General features: G+C 41.1%; 1 protein-coding gene across 3 annotated transcripts in view; it reads left to right on the top strand.

Moving 5' to 3' along the window:
- PCDH15 (protocadherin related 15) overlaps positions 1 to 15,026 on the top strand; it is a 353,826-nt gene that overhangs the window by 22,113 nt on the left and 316,687 nt on the right. For all 3 annotated transcript variants that reach the window (XM_035537720.1, XM_035537702.1, XM_035537711.1), the window contains exon 2: positions 3,620 to 3,685. In XM_035537720.1, coding sequence (XP_035393613.1) covers positions 3,620 to 3,685 — 66 coding nt within the window. The remainder of the gene's footprint in view (positions 1 to 3,619; positions 3,686 to 15,026) is intronic.

Genomic DNA, 15,026 nt, shown 5'->3' with positions numbered 1-15,026 from the left:
AATCAACAACAAAAAGAAACAGAAAAAAGTGGTGTGTAAACATTTCCTTTGTAAGTCGGCTTTGGTGCTGCAATTATCTGTGTTTGTTTCTGTTGACTAAAGCAATCTATTACTGTTGAAGCAATTTCTGTTGAGGAACATTTATGTAAAATTCAAGAGAAATTGAAACTCCTAATATTGCTGAGAACCATTTCATGTAATCCCTTTCTTAAGAAAATTAGGGTAGGTTTTGAAAATGTTGAACTGTTTTTTTTTCTACTGTCTCTGCGGGAAGGGTGTTCCAGGGTCTGCTATGCTCACACCCCATGTCAGAGCTGCTGCACCTGCACAGAGTCAAGGACGACTTCTGCCCCCAGGGAGCAGCAGGGGTGAAGGGGACGCAGCCGGGACGGCTGGCCCAGGCTTCAGCCCAAAGATGTTTGTCGTGTACTCGGTATTTTCCACAAGGCCCTTCCGGTGCGTGGTGATAAAACACAGTATCTGAGCTTGTTGACTGTGTTTGGCAAGAAAATAAATGTACCTCCCATGTATTTAAAACATGGGACTCATCTTCAAAGGCTGAAGTTGAATTTGTCTGCCTTGGAATTGGAAATTTATGTAACGCTGCGATTTTAGATTAATCTGTTGAGTGTATGCTGATGAATGCGGAACTAAGCAAGTCTAAGGCATTATTAGGCTCTGTCTTTGGAGGAAGTGGAGGGGTGACAGACATCCTAAAATGCAGTCTGGTATTTGGTTAGTGCTGGTGTGGCTGAAATAACATAAAATGATCATCTGTAAACTGTTATCTGTGCAACAAAGCCACATTTGTTGAGATTTTTTTTTATTGGTGCCATCACTGTGATCCTCAGCTAGAATTTCTTCTATGCATCCTGTTTTTTTCCTTCCCCAGCTGTAGAATTAGTTTTTGCTATTACTCTAATCTGTTCTTTTGATTGAAATTTATCTCATGACAAATTTAATTGCTTCACCTGCCCACACTTGCAGTAATTCCTCTGCAAATCACCAAGCTCCACTGTACAGTGTACCTTTTCTCTGAGATTTTGTTAATCCATATTTCAGCGCCGAGTATTCATTTTAATCAAAGCAATTATGTGTGGTGTGTTTACAATTCTGAAAATCCTGATGCATTTGGTGGAACGCCAATCCCATGAAAAGGCTGCTGTAGCATGATTGATCTGTAATTTCAATACTTTGCATAGTGAGAATTCAGCCCAAGGCTGTGGGGGTTGTGAACCCTGATCTGGGTGACATTTTCACAGAGGCACCCAGCAAGGAGAAAACACCAGTGCAGAAATAGAGACAATGGGGAAAAAGCTCATTTGGTTTTACAAAAAGTCACGATCGTTCTTTTGGTAAGGAATATGTAATATTCGGGGTTAAAAATTGTCCCTGTTTTGGATTTCTGTGTGGTTATGTGTGCAGTGGTCACTGTTGGGTGACAATTGGCAGACCCTTCCCAAAAACAGCCTTGGTATGTTTGTATCGGTGGGCTTTTAGCACTAACAGAGTTTGCTGAAGGGTTGTTCTGTTAGCCAAACTGTAAAGTTCTTGAAAATTATAGCAAATAGATAAAAAATATCTCTGGAAAAGGTTGGGGTTGTATCAGTTATGGTCCTGTTATTTTTATAGCATCCAGTGAAAATAATAAAAGCAGGAAAAAATCTGTGTTTCATGTGGATATGCAAATGGTACTTATCTTTGCACAAACGTGTTCCTGGCAATGAAAGCTATAATGACATGGAAGGTGAATTTCGTTGAGGTGCTCTGTTTCCTCTGCTAATGCCTTAAAAAAAAAAAAAAAAAAAAAAAACTATAAATAAATATGTAACTTATGTATCAAGGTGGAGCACATAAGAATAAAAAGAGAGCATTTGCTCAGTGAACAAATGTACGTAGATTTCTTAGGATAACAAACGAAGCTGTACATGAAACCACCAGCAGTGTCACAGCTGAACGGCTGGGAGTGTGTGCGCCCACACCAGCTCTCTGCCTTTCATCTTTGCAGAAAGGTTTTCCTCTGTAGCTTTCGGAAAATCCAAATAATGCTGACTACATGGTGACGGTGTTATTGTTGGTAATAATTCAGGTGGTGTTCAGGCTGCTCATAAATATTACGAGTCTCAAAGACGCATGCTGTCAGTCGTGGTGCCCTCACTGTCGAGAAGTTTGGTCTTGCAGCTGCGCTTGTCAGCTGAAGAGCAAAGCTGTCAGTGCAAGAAATCATCGTGCCATGGGGATGCCCTTCGGGGGCCTCACCTGAAGAGACATCTGGATAAATGCGGCACTGTTTTCATCTTCCTTCATAGGTTTGGTCTGTGCTGGGGCAGTTGCAGCCTGTAATTAGCAGCTGTGCAATTCTATTGAAGTCAGTGAGTGTGTCATTTTTCCTGCAGGCTGGGAAATTGTGTTTTACCTCGTCTTGCTGCTGCATTTAATTTACAGAAGATTTTCTATTGGGATATTGTGTAAAGTGTTTAGACCTCTCAAAAAATCCAGTGCTGCTTTCCCTGGATCGGTACGAAGCTCTGCGTAGCTGCCTTTGTGGCCTGGCCCCTGTGAGGAGGACAAGGTTCTTTGTGCTGAAAGGGCAAGGAGAAATGTTTTCCCTTATCGTGCTGTTCTAGTGGTACTGTGAGGCCCTTTAAAAATGAGAAGCACCTCTTAATTAACGTTTTTTTCCTACTGGGGTTGAAGAGGTAATATTTTTCTTCTGTTTAATATAGAAAACCAAATTGTTTGCAAAATCCACTTATTACAAGTAGTATACATACTTTTGAATATTGTAGGACTACACCTATGCCTTTGCTAGCTCTGCATGTACTGCTTTGTCTTTGAAGCTATCGTTTCTGTAACGCAACAAAATCTTACTTATTTTCTTTCATTATTCTGCTCTGCTTCCATTGATGCCTCTAAACTTTTGACTCCAGACTGGCAATATGAGGGTAAGATGGCACAATGAAACTTCCTGAACATTGCTTGTCTGTTCTTAATTTTTATTTTCCTTCAAATGTTATTAAAATTCTGTTCACTTCCTTTAATTAAATCTTTTTGTTGCAATTAAATTCAAATTGTTTGTTTCTGCTGTGAAGCTTTAATTATGATTTATATGTTTTAATTATTCCTTTGTTTTTTTCTTTGAGATAAATTACTGTCCTATTATATCTGTCTTGAGGGACTCTGCTTCACTGTGGTCCCTGGTAGCATCTCAAGAGCAAGACATGGATGTGTTCTAGCGTAGCCAGCAAACTGTGTTGTGGGTACATGGCAAGAATTTGGTGCGTGTAGTCATGACATGGGAAGGAAAGCTCCCCTAAGAGAGAATACAGCAAAGCATATTAAGGTTACACTGTTTAATTGTTAGTTTTAGATATGGATCAGCATCTGAGACTTTAAATCCTCCGTCATCAGATTCTCCTTTGCCTTAAAAAGTTTATCTGAATAATGGATAAATTAAGAGATCAGATTTTGATCCATCACACTTCAGTGATGCTTGTCTTCAGTATGCTGAATATGCTGACTTGCTTTGAAAAACAAACAACCCACAGAACAAACAAACAAAAACCCACGGTCCTTTCTCTGGAATCAGAAATAACTTCTTTTTTTTTAATCTTTATAGATTGCAAATTGGCCAGAACAGGTCCTCCAGCCACAATAGTTCCTATCGATGAAGAGAGTCGTAACGGTGAGTGCATCTCTGTTCTCCAGGAGGCCCCTTTGGGTTCCCCACAGTCGTTGGTGAGGGTGCGGAGGCTCCTAGCTGCTTTTCTGAAGCCTGGGAAGAGCATTAATGTTGTTGTCTTCTGGGTTTCCCATGCAGCTTTTAGAAGGTTCCTTGTTTCTTTCAGTCTAAGCTTTGGTAGTGGATACCTCTGAAGCAGCAGAACTTGTTTACAGGTACTCATATAAACTCTGAAAGAAAAATGAGTTATAGTTATTTTATTCATTTGTCAAACCGTACACTTCTTTAATTTTTGATCTTTGGTCTCAGCATTCCTGTAATGCAGCATACTGTAACGTGATGATATGTTTGCTCCCTGTTAGTGTCACGTTGTACAGGTGGCTGTTACTCTTTGATATTACTACTTTTCACTAATTTTTATTCTGTGTTTTTTTCTCCTTTTTATTGTTTTTAATTTGGTTAGTTAGGCACAGTTGAGTGTAGCGTGTGTGGTTAACCTTTGTCACACATGGGTGCAATGAAATGCTGAACCAAGTCTGGGTCATGCTGGTGAAACTTCTCTGCTGTTATCCCTGGGCAAACTGCTTGATATTGGAGTTGCTTGCATTCCAACAGATAAAAATATGCATTTTTTTCTGGTAACAGAAACGAAGAAAAAACGATGTCAGTAGTGTTTAATACACCTGTATGCTGAATAATCCAGTTTTTACTGGACAGGCTTTTAGCATCAGACTATCTTCTTCCTCTGTGCTGATTTTTCTTGCAGTCATCAGTCATGTCTGCTGAAACTAAGAAATGATGGCTGTAGCAAAATGAAATTCCGCTGGTAATTGTGTCCATGTACTGAGTGGGATTCTTGTTTTTCCTTTTTCCACATGTAATCTGAATGCCATAATAGTAATTTACATAGTGCAATATTAATTTTAGTAGAAGCAATATCATGTTCGTGTCATGCTTATATAAAGTGGGGAAAAAAGTCTTAGAGCATTTAGGTGGCGTGTGATCACAACATATATGGTTGTTCTTACCGTTTAATTGTAGAACTTGTGTGTGAAGTCTGTAATTCAGTTTTAGTAAATTATGGTGAAAATAGATGCACGTGCTACCTAAATAGTTCAGGGGTCAGCAGTCGATGTCTTTTTCATCTTTTTTCCAGTTTTGCACTACAGAAGTAGTCATGGGATTTGACGTTTGTGAAATAACTGTATCTGTGCCACCTTGTTGGGAAGGTGTTGAGTACTACTGTTTACACAAAGGTAGCACTGACATTTTTTCTTACGTTCTAGCAGCACTTGAGTTGCATATGTGAAGAATGGTGGGAAGAATAGTGGGAAAAAAAAAGAGGAAATTTAAAGTTTGAGTGTAGTCACTTGAAGTATGAATAAAAATGTGGAGAAATAAGTTTGTGTCCCTCTAATTGGTAGTTGTTTCTCAGCTGGACTTTGTTTCTCAGCTTTTGAATGTTTAAGTCAGTGCTTCCTAAATATTTAATATTTCTACTCAAATGTAACTGGCCCTACAAGACAGTTTGTTGAATAGGATACATTGTGGAGAGGTGTGTTTTTCCTAAAAGCTTTGCTTGTCTCTGCAATGATTTAATGTATCTATTTCACTGTGAATTCCTATGAGCCATTAATTCCCCATTAAAGAAGTCAAATGGGAAGTAGAAACTTCAATTCGCATTGCAGATAATGGAAGCGACACACCTCATCTGTAAGCCACAATATGTATTAAATAAATGAATCTCCTGGGAAGCCAGCTCTTGAATTGAAATGCCCTTATTGTTTAGCTGTCTTTGTTGAAGGGGTGAGTTGTGTCCTCCCCTACTGCCCTGTGTGGCCGAGATTAATGAAGGTTGAATATACCTGATAACAGTGTAGAGGCTCAGCTGTCAAGTCAGTGCTACCACTTTTTTACTTCATATTAAATGATTCTTTTTCCATAAGTCTTGCTTAAGCTGGCAGTAGGTATTTTAAAACAGACAGGTCCAGCAAAGGATGTGGTGCTGCTACCAGCAGGTTGTTTTCTGGCTTGGAGTGCACCCCTCCAGATGTCCTAGGGTTCAGTGGGAGTGCTGTAGCTTGTGTGGATCCACACTGAACAAAGGGTATGCTTGGACCCGAGTGTGTATCAAGGAGTTAGAGACTGTCGGGCAGTAGCGTGTGACAGTGACAGATGGGGTAACGAGTGCAAGCAGCAGGCTCAGGGCTGAGGCATCCCGTCAGTTTAATGCATTTGACAAGTAGGAGTATATTTGGGGACCGGTAAAGAATCCCAGGACTGGTGAACTTCATGTTTCTTGAGGTATTAATGATTTTTTTTTTCATTTTTCCTTTGTTTAAATGAATGGGTTATAGGCCTCGATGGTCTTAAAAGCAAAATTAAATACTTCTAGATGTATGGGGGTTTCTTTCAGCCAGAGAATTATGTTCATCGATTAATATCTTTTTTCCTTTACTGAAATGGAGACTTTAAAACATTTTAGGTTTTATTCTAGAAATTGAGAATATTGCATGGGCAATTGTCAGAAGTGTTAACACAGCTTTGTAGAGGACAGCTCTACTGAGTAATTTAAGTTGTCTTGTTGCATTTTTCAGAGGGCTGGAGCATCACTGGGGGAGCTGGGGGTGTTCAGCCTGGAGAAGACCAGTAGACCTCACAGCGGCCTGTCTGTGCCTAAAGGGGGCTGCAGGAAAGCTGGGGAGGGTACTCTGTGTTAGGGGGTGTAGGGATAGGACAAGGGGGAATGGTTTTAAACTAAAAGAGGGGAGGGTTAGGTTAGATAGGAGGAAGAAATTCTTCCCTCTGAGGGTGGTGAGGCCCTGTCCTAGGCTGCCCATAGGGGCTGTGGCTTATGTCAGAAGAAGGCATTAAGACGGCTTTTGCCACTTTTGGCTTCCAACTTAATGGTAGCTGGAGTTCCAGCGGAATTGTGCTGCTGCTGTGTATGGAGGTAGGCAACCTGCAGAATGGTGATCCAAAGTAGTAAATAGGAAGCACCAATCCAGGTGTGCTCCTGGGTAGGTTAGAGCTTATGAATTATTTCTTTGGGCCGGTAGCTGTATAAAACCCAAATACTGTTTCTGGCTCTGGGACTGTTGCTTAAGCATCAGCGGAGGCTACCTTACAGTGATGGTGAACAACTGAGAGTTCCTTGTACTTCAGACTTACGTGTTTGGATTTTTGTTGCTGTAACTGCACCCCAAAAAGAACCATGTGTGCTTTTTTCCCCTAAGGTGGGTTTAGCTAAGTTACCTACTAGCCAGTATCGTAGCCAGATGCCAGCACAGAAATCAGGATAACTTAGATGAGTTTCACCCAAATGTGAAGAGCAACGTACATGGTGTCTTGATAATGCATTCACAACAAAACCTCTGTAGCCATAAAGATCGTGTTTGTCTTCTTGCCCATCCTAGGTAACTCAGTGAACATTCTTCTGTTTTGTTCTTTTTCTTCCTTTATACTCTTGAGACGATATAGAGTGTTAATGGATGTTGGACATCTGCTGCAGATTACATGTTCTTTTCTCTCTGTACTTGTGTCTCTGCAGTCTCATTGGGGATTTTGGTATTTGTGCAAACGCAGGTAAGGGCAGGAATGAGTCTCACGGCCAGTGCAGGGTTTGATAGTGTTTGAGTACCTCTTCATCTTCCCACTGTTTGGGTATGGGTCTTCTGTCAGCCTGGCTTCCTGGGGAGGCGGAGGATGTGTGATCACTCTACAGGTAAGTCCCAATAACGCCCTGCAGAGGGGCACTAAATGGCAAGTGGGGCGCAAATGTGCAGAGGAACACAGGCTATGGTTGGTTGGTTTGTTTTTCTGCTACTGTAGGACCAATTTATTTTCAGTTTAATTGTATGTAATGTTGGAAGAATGGACTTGATTACTGAGGCGTTTTGACAATATGTCTGAAAATTTCCATGCTATAGCAAAGTATTTTTGTTTTTCAGGGACAACTGACAGGGATTGAAGAAAATGTTTCTAGAGGCATAAAATCTCTAGCCTCTCTTCTGAGAAAGGCTTCAAGTGTACTAATACATTTCCTATGGACTGTGTGAAGGCTTTTAAGCTGCCATTATTTAATGAAATTTTCAGTGACAACTGGTATGGGCTGGAACTGAACTAATGAGCCTTAAAGAGTAAGGGTCCTGCTGTCCATCCCCACATATGTCGATTCCACTCTGACTGCCATGAGCCATTTTGGCTACGGGGAGAAATGGATTTAGTGAAATAAAGTTTTCTTATTAGAAAGTTGCTGTGGTTAAACACAAATGTGTTGAAAATAACATTTCTTGAGAGCTACAACTTCATGGTCTTTTCCTGCCTTTCCCTTCTGTTTCAGAAAAAGGATGAATTAAGGAGTTGAAGGATGAGAAGGTTCTTTCTTCAGCATCATATTATCTTCCAATACATCTTTCTTACAGAAGTGATGTCTTTGACATTATTGCTATTTCAAAATTTCTTTCCTGAGAATTTTTTTGGTTTTGCAGATGAATTTTAAACATGCCAGCAAGGCTATGTAACTGGATCAAAATACCATTTAAAGGGATTTTGCTTTTTTAACATGAGAAAGTCCACTGCAAGTGAGTCATGCTTGGGTTGTTTAAACCAAGCATGTTTTTTCAGCAAATACTCAAATTCATTTTTGAGAGGTGTTTTGTTGTGCTGCATCCAAAGAACTGCTGAGTTAGAATTAGTGGTGCTAAAATACACAGAGATTCATCTCAGCTTTTGGCCCTGTAAAAGGTGTAGCAGGGAGAGCAGGCTGAGATGAGATGTGCCAGATATACAGAGGAGTTGAACAAGCTTGTGTCTGTAGTATGTTCCTGTCACTCTCTTAACATGTGTATAGTGGATCTACAAATCAGCATAAAAATAGAAGACAGTTCTGTAAAATTTTGCAGCATCTAAGTAAAAGCTCACACGTATTTTGCATACTAAAAAGTAGAATCACAGGATCACAGCACAATTTGGGTTGGAAGGGCCCTTAAAGCGCCCCCAGCCCCCTGCCATGGGCAGGGCCCCCTGCCCCTAGTCCCATCCAGCCTGGCCTTGGGCACTGCCAGGGATGGGGCACCCACAGCTCCTCGGGCAGCCTGGGACAGGGCCTCACCGCCCTCAGAGTAAAAAGTTTCTTCCTTATATCTAATCTAGCCCTCCCCTCTTTTAGTTTAAAGCCATTCTCCCTTGTCCTATCCCTACACCCCTGACACAAAGTCCCTCCCCAGCTTTCCTGCAGCCCCCTTCAGGCACGGGCAGGCCGCTGTGAGGTCTCCTGGGGCCTTCTCTTCCCCATGCCGAACACCCCCAGCTCCCTCAGCCTGGCTTCAGAGCAGAGGGGCTCCAGCTCCTGTTTGTCCTTGTGGCCTCCTCTGGACTCTCTTCAATATCTCCACATCCTTCTGGTTCTGGCGTCCCAGAGCTGAACACAGCACTGCAGGTAAAAAGTAGAAGAGTGCACCTTGGTCTCCCAGTTGATCTCCTCCTTCTGTTAGGACAAGCAAAGTGGGAAGGAAGGAAGGGATGGCTCATCTCATGGTAGCATAGCACATCATCCTGAGGTCTCCTCAGCAGGGGAAGGAAACAGTCCAACCATGGTGAACAGAGTTGTCTGTTGAAGGCTTCCATTTATTGCACACAGCCTCACGTGTCTGTAGGCCCCCCAGGTCTTTTATATCACGCGTAAGACTTGCTCCTTTGACTTCTTGCTCTGCCTGCAGTCTCTCTCTGCAGTGCTCTCCTCCACTGGCACCCCGTGCATCAAACACAGCCTGCTGGCCTGCCCGCTGCAGCTAGCGGTGCTGACCAGCAGTGAGATGAGCCAGTTAACACTCAGTTGGGGGGTGAAGTTATAAATAAGATGAGCTGAGGACAGGCTTGTGTACTCAGCACCTGAGCAAGACTTAAAGCTATTCCGTGAGGATTAACAGGACTGAACTAGGGCAGAGCTTTCAGTTGCAGCTCTGGGTTTCTTGCGGCAGGAGGGAAGACTTGATTTTCTTTTAAGCTGTACAGATGCTAGCACATTGCATAGAGATGTTAGAATCTATCAAGTTATATATTCCCGTAAGTTATAATTTACTGTCTTAGCAAGCCTCTGGATCTTCAACTTGAAAACAAGGTGTTTTCAGCTATTTCCCATTGTTTAAGAGTGAGCTTTATGTATCATGAAGAAAAGAAAAATAGTGTTTGTTTTCCTATTTCAGGTGATTTTGAGAAAAGGTAGTCTCTCAAGTCTGGGATGCGTGGGAATGGAGAAGGGTCCAAGCTGAAATCTACTGTAATTTTTAACTGATTTTTTTAGTTACCTCATAAAGTTAATTTGCAGACTCTTTGCATTTAACTTTCAGTTAGCGAGCTATTTCTTGGTAACAATTAACAATTACATTTTTATAATAGATGAAAATCAAGTGATGAGCGTATGTTATTGCTCATGTGAAACGTTTCCAGAGAGAAACTGCTTCAGTCGATTTCTAATCTACATTTTGCAATTGTCTATATGCATACGTCTCCACACATAATATTTACTCAAATCTACAGACAATTGTAAAGCTTTATAAAGTCTTTGTGAGCGTTTTTTCCAACTGCGGAAAGCATTCATTTTCAAACATATTGTCACCAAACTCGAATCTGGTTTCCATAGCACTGGAAACATGGTATGTCATTTATACATATGATAAAGGGTAAGTTAAGTTATTGCAGCCAATAAATAGAACTTTGAATGAATTATTACCTTGCAGAGCAAGGGAGAGAAGAGCTCAATCAACTTTGCTTCTAAACCATCAGCTTGTCTTCAGTTGTAAAAGTCACAGTTCTTACTGCACAGATAGTGAGTGCAATGTTCTCCGATCACATTGGTAAATCTGCATCCCTCGGTAAGTCTACATGCTTGTCTGCCAAGGGTGTAGGGGTAGCACTTAGCTGCTGATACAGTCTAGATGGCTAATAAGATTGTAGTGTTGGGCATCAGCAGTATTTTGCTGAATTCGTCTGTGCTGCTGCTGTTCATTAATACTTGGTCTGTATTGGATTATCTGGCAATACCGATTTGAGCTGGATCAGGCCCAGGCACATAATAACACTTTGTCAAATTTGAACATGCAGTACGGAATTTATTCTGGCTTTGTGTTTTTATATAGGAAGAAAGGTGATACATTAAATGTAATGCAATCTGCCAGATTAAGTAGTGCCTGTCAGAAGAAGTTACCCTTGTGCAATGTTGTGAACAAATCCTAACAAGATGTGTGGATTTGACTTGTTTATGTTGTGTGGCTGCACAGTGTTGGGGCTGCTACTACAGACTGAAGACTGAATCTACTGTGCTGCAGAGTGCTATGCAGAGTGACCCCTTCTTCCCCCCGTGGCTGTGGTGGTATGGGCCGATGGTCAGGCCACCCAAAGGAAGCCCACAGCTTGGTGTGGACAGCATTGACCAGTGCTGGGTCCAGATCATTCTGGGTGTTCCCTTGTCTTTTAGCAATGTGTCAGTTGGACTTGCAGAGAGGAGCTGCTTTGGGTCGTAGAAATCCACAGGGAATGGTGCATAATCCAGACAAGTTTTGGCAAAAGCACCAGAAAGGGATTTGCTGGCTCATGCTGTGCTCCTTGGCTTTGATGTTGGAAGTGTGCAGCAGGATGCAAGGGCAAGAGCACCAAGAGAGACTCAGTTGTGTCTTGGTTTATTCTTCTAGCAAAGTGTTGCTTTAGAGTTGAGGATTTTCCAAGTGTGCCGACCTCAAAATTCTCATCATGGAAGAAAATGGGCTAATATTCTGCAGTTTAATGACCTCCTTTTAAAAATATTCTTTTTCTGTCATGGCTTGCTTACTTGGTTGCCAAATACAGGATTTCAGGGATGTATCTCATTAAGACTAGGGCTTATTTTTTCTTAATCAGTTGTCCCAAGAATCATTATCAAATGCAGCATTAGAAAGCTTAACAGAGCGTAACAAATCTGTATTTCAAGAAAGGTTAAACATCCTGGACAAGCGTAGCTGTTCTTGTCAGGGAAGAAGACTTGGAACAAAACAGGTAAAGGGTAAGTGTAAAAACTAGAGGTTGTAGAAGTTTCTTGCACTCATCTAATGATTTCAACAAGACGGAATTTGGAATGCTTTTTGTAACTTGTATTTGTTTTCCCTTCCGTTCTTCGTGTTAGCAGCTGGCTCATATGTGCTGGTGCTCAAACTGCTGTCTTGAGTTGTTGAAATCAAAATGTAAACTAGAGTATCACGTCTCATCCAGCAACTTTGATTTAGTTTATAAATGAATGAGGTGGGGAAAGAGGCCTAAATTTATGGATATAATTTTTGTTTCATTCAAGCCTGTTCATTTTCTTTCTGAAATTATATATTCTTAGGCTTTTGGTATTAAGAATTTCATTGAAAAGTCATCAATCAATTTTGTGTCTGTTGCTATTTTTATACCACAGATTTAAATCACATTTTCATATTTTTCGTGGAGGACAAATGTGTGAAGACCGAAGGAGCTGTAAAATGAATGAGCTGCTTACTCCTCTTTTATTCATGAGCACAGACGTCAACAGTGGCCAGTATTTAAGCAGAGCTTTTGTTAAAAATCTCAACAAATTCTATTTTTTTCAGTAATTTTCCTTAAATGATGCACTTTAAGAAAAATCAGGGTCAAAAAGCAGTAAGTAATTTGAATTGGGAGTGGGAAAGAAAGGAAGTTGCCTTTCAGAAGCTGATTGACTTATTCTTAAGGATAGAAAATACAGTTAGCAAGTGACAGAGTTGGAATTATTTAAAATGTTCTTGTGCTGCCAGCTGTCTAGAAAATATCCTAACCTGGTGTTGGTACTCTTCATGGGAGGTGAAATAGAAAACCTTAAATTATCTTCAGGGATGAGGTGTTTTTTCCCACTATCTTCATAATGAACTGTCTAAGAACCTGTGTAGGTTCTTAGGAGCTGTACATCGTCGTTACAGCTGTATTGTTTTGCATTCTGTCTTCTGTTCAGGTGCCACGTTTCGACTCCAGTTGTACCTGCTTTAATCTCTCGGGTTTATGACTTGGAGCTGTCTCAGTGCACCCACACACCACTCACTCAGCTGCAAGCTATTGAGCTTTGCTCACTGGATATTGAATAACTAGAAATAAGCAGCAGATCAGGCAAGACCACAGGTCTTTCCTAGTCTGGACATTTAAAATGACAAATTTGGAATTCAACCCCCCATCTGGAGCAGGTGTATTTTTTTTAAATAATGGCTATGCTGTGTAATACCAAGGCATTTTTAAAATGCACTTGAGATATTATTTTTAGTGGAAATCCTCGTCAAAATGATTTAAAGTTTCTGAACGGCTCGTCTTTGACAGCTTGAGTATTCAGATTAAGTTATTCATGCTAAATTGTGATATTCAATACATACCTATTCTCAGGTTGTCAGTTTACCTTTTTAAATGAAGAACTGCATATTTCAACAATTTATTTCCTTCGTATGATTCTTAAACCTTGAATGCAATTTTACTAGCAATGTTCTCCTTTACAGTTCCAGCAAAGCTGTGGAAGGGTGGGAGTATTTAATGCATTTTAAGCCTACTTAAAATCGGTTTTGCTCTGGGGGGAAGGGGAGGTGACTACTGCGGTCAGCCCTCCGGTACTGATTTCCAGAACCGTACTGGGTCGTGCTGTGTAAGTGTTTTGGTGTGGCTTTATTTTTGGAGTTAGTCTGTTACCTGGCATGGATACCCAAAGCAAACTAACATACAGAGCTCTATTTTTCTGTCCCAAAGGAAGGAAGGAGGAGCACGGGTGAACTTTGAAGGAAACCTGTATTGAAATCTTTGTTCACAGTGTTCACAAATATAAGCAGTTTCTTCCCTCGCAAGGTTTAGAAAAGTGTTTACACAGGTTGTGGAAGAACTGTTTATTACACTTCCTTTTGTCATGACTGAAAGTGGGTACTGTGAAAATCCTGTTAGAAGCAAGAGTAGCATGTATAGGTCAGCACAGCAAGTCAGATGATGCATCTAAATTCTTACTTGCCTTGTTTTCACTAAGTGATACTGCTTTTATTGCTGTGCATGACTTAAATTCCTGATAAGTTCTGCTGTTGTGAAGCCCTTCCTCCTGTGGAAGGAGGAAATATACATTTGGCCTGCTCATCTGGAGGAAAATCTGCTCCTGGGGCACGTCGCTGTCATGGCAAATGGGAGGCAGAGCCAGGAATAGATTTAAGCATCTGGTAGCAAGAGACCTGTGGAAGAAGTGTTTTTTGCTAAGTTTACAAAAGAGGTGTGAAACAGAGGCATCAGCAGGAGTGTGGGGCTCGGAGCTTGGCCGTGCACCAAGAAGGATGAGGCCTGGGTCAGGCCTGCACCAACTGCCCAGCGTGCCCTGCCCAGGGCCAATGGTGTGATGAGCAGCAGAGCTCCAGGAGGCAGCCATCATGGTTTAATTAGAGACATTCATAACATCTTAAATGTATTTTTATTCTAACCTCACTTTTCCCCATCTTCCCCAGATAACCTATATAAATGTGGAAATGATCTGGCTGTAGCAGACCTATGTTAAAAATCCTCTCTAATTTATGCAAAGATGTACTTTGGTTGCGTAGATTAAGTTGTTTTGCAAAATCTTAATCTGAACAGTTGTTTTTAAATCTTGTTTCCATGGTAGTAATGATGGTAAGGTAGTCAGTGACTTTTAAACTATTTTACTCTTTCATTTTTCGGAGTGCTTATATGTCTTCAAAAAGTACAGGCCGTTTTTCTCTGATTTTATACATGAACTGTTTTGAAGCCTGACCCAAGTAAACACCATCTGCAGCATAGGGTTGGAAGTGGTGTTGCCACATGTGAAACAGCCGAGGTCAGCAGGGTGCTGCTGAAAGCCCCTGGTGAAGCCTGCATCAAAGCTGGCTCTGCCTGTTCAGACTGATCCAGCAGAGCTGCACAGCACTTTGAGCAGGCACGTGGATTTACAGTAGAGTGGGTTTCCTCTTAGCTTGGGGATCGCTTTTCCATAGATAATTTGGATGCACCCCAGAGTACTTGGGTGTGGAGAGACGATGTCATTTAGCAGATCCTGCGTTTGCAGATAGGTATCTAATAAGCTTTTTTGAAAGATTAAGGATGTTACGTTTCTAAGCCTGCATGGATTAGGTTGTAGTTGGGAGTCTGAGCCACTTTAGTTCTTTTCAAAGTCTAATTAGACATCTGTTGATATGTTTAACAGTGTGATGGAATCCTAGATTGGTCTCCTTCCTTTTTCTGTGCCAAAAGGATCCTCACTTTACCTTTGTTAGAAAATGAAATATTTTTTATTAAAATGCACAAAAGCTAATAAATGACAACCAAGTGAAAGGACTGTGGAGCTGCTGAA

This window comes from Cygnus atratus, chromosome 7 (genome assembly GCF_013377495.2).
Source record: "Cygnus atratus isolate AKBS03 ecotype Queensland, Australia chromosome 7, CAtr_DNAZoo_HiC_assembly, whole genome shotgun sequence".
Taxonomy (NCBI): domain Eukaryota; kingdom Metazoa; phylum Chordata; class Aves; order Anseriformes; family Anatidae; genus Cygnus; species Cygnus atratus.
The sequence above is the reverse complement of the archived record's forward strand: the minus strand, read 5'-3'. Positions and strand labels throughout refer to the sequence as shown.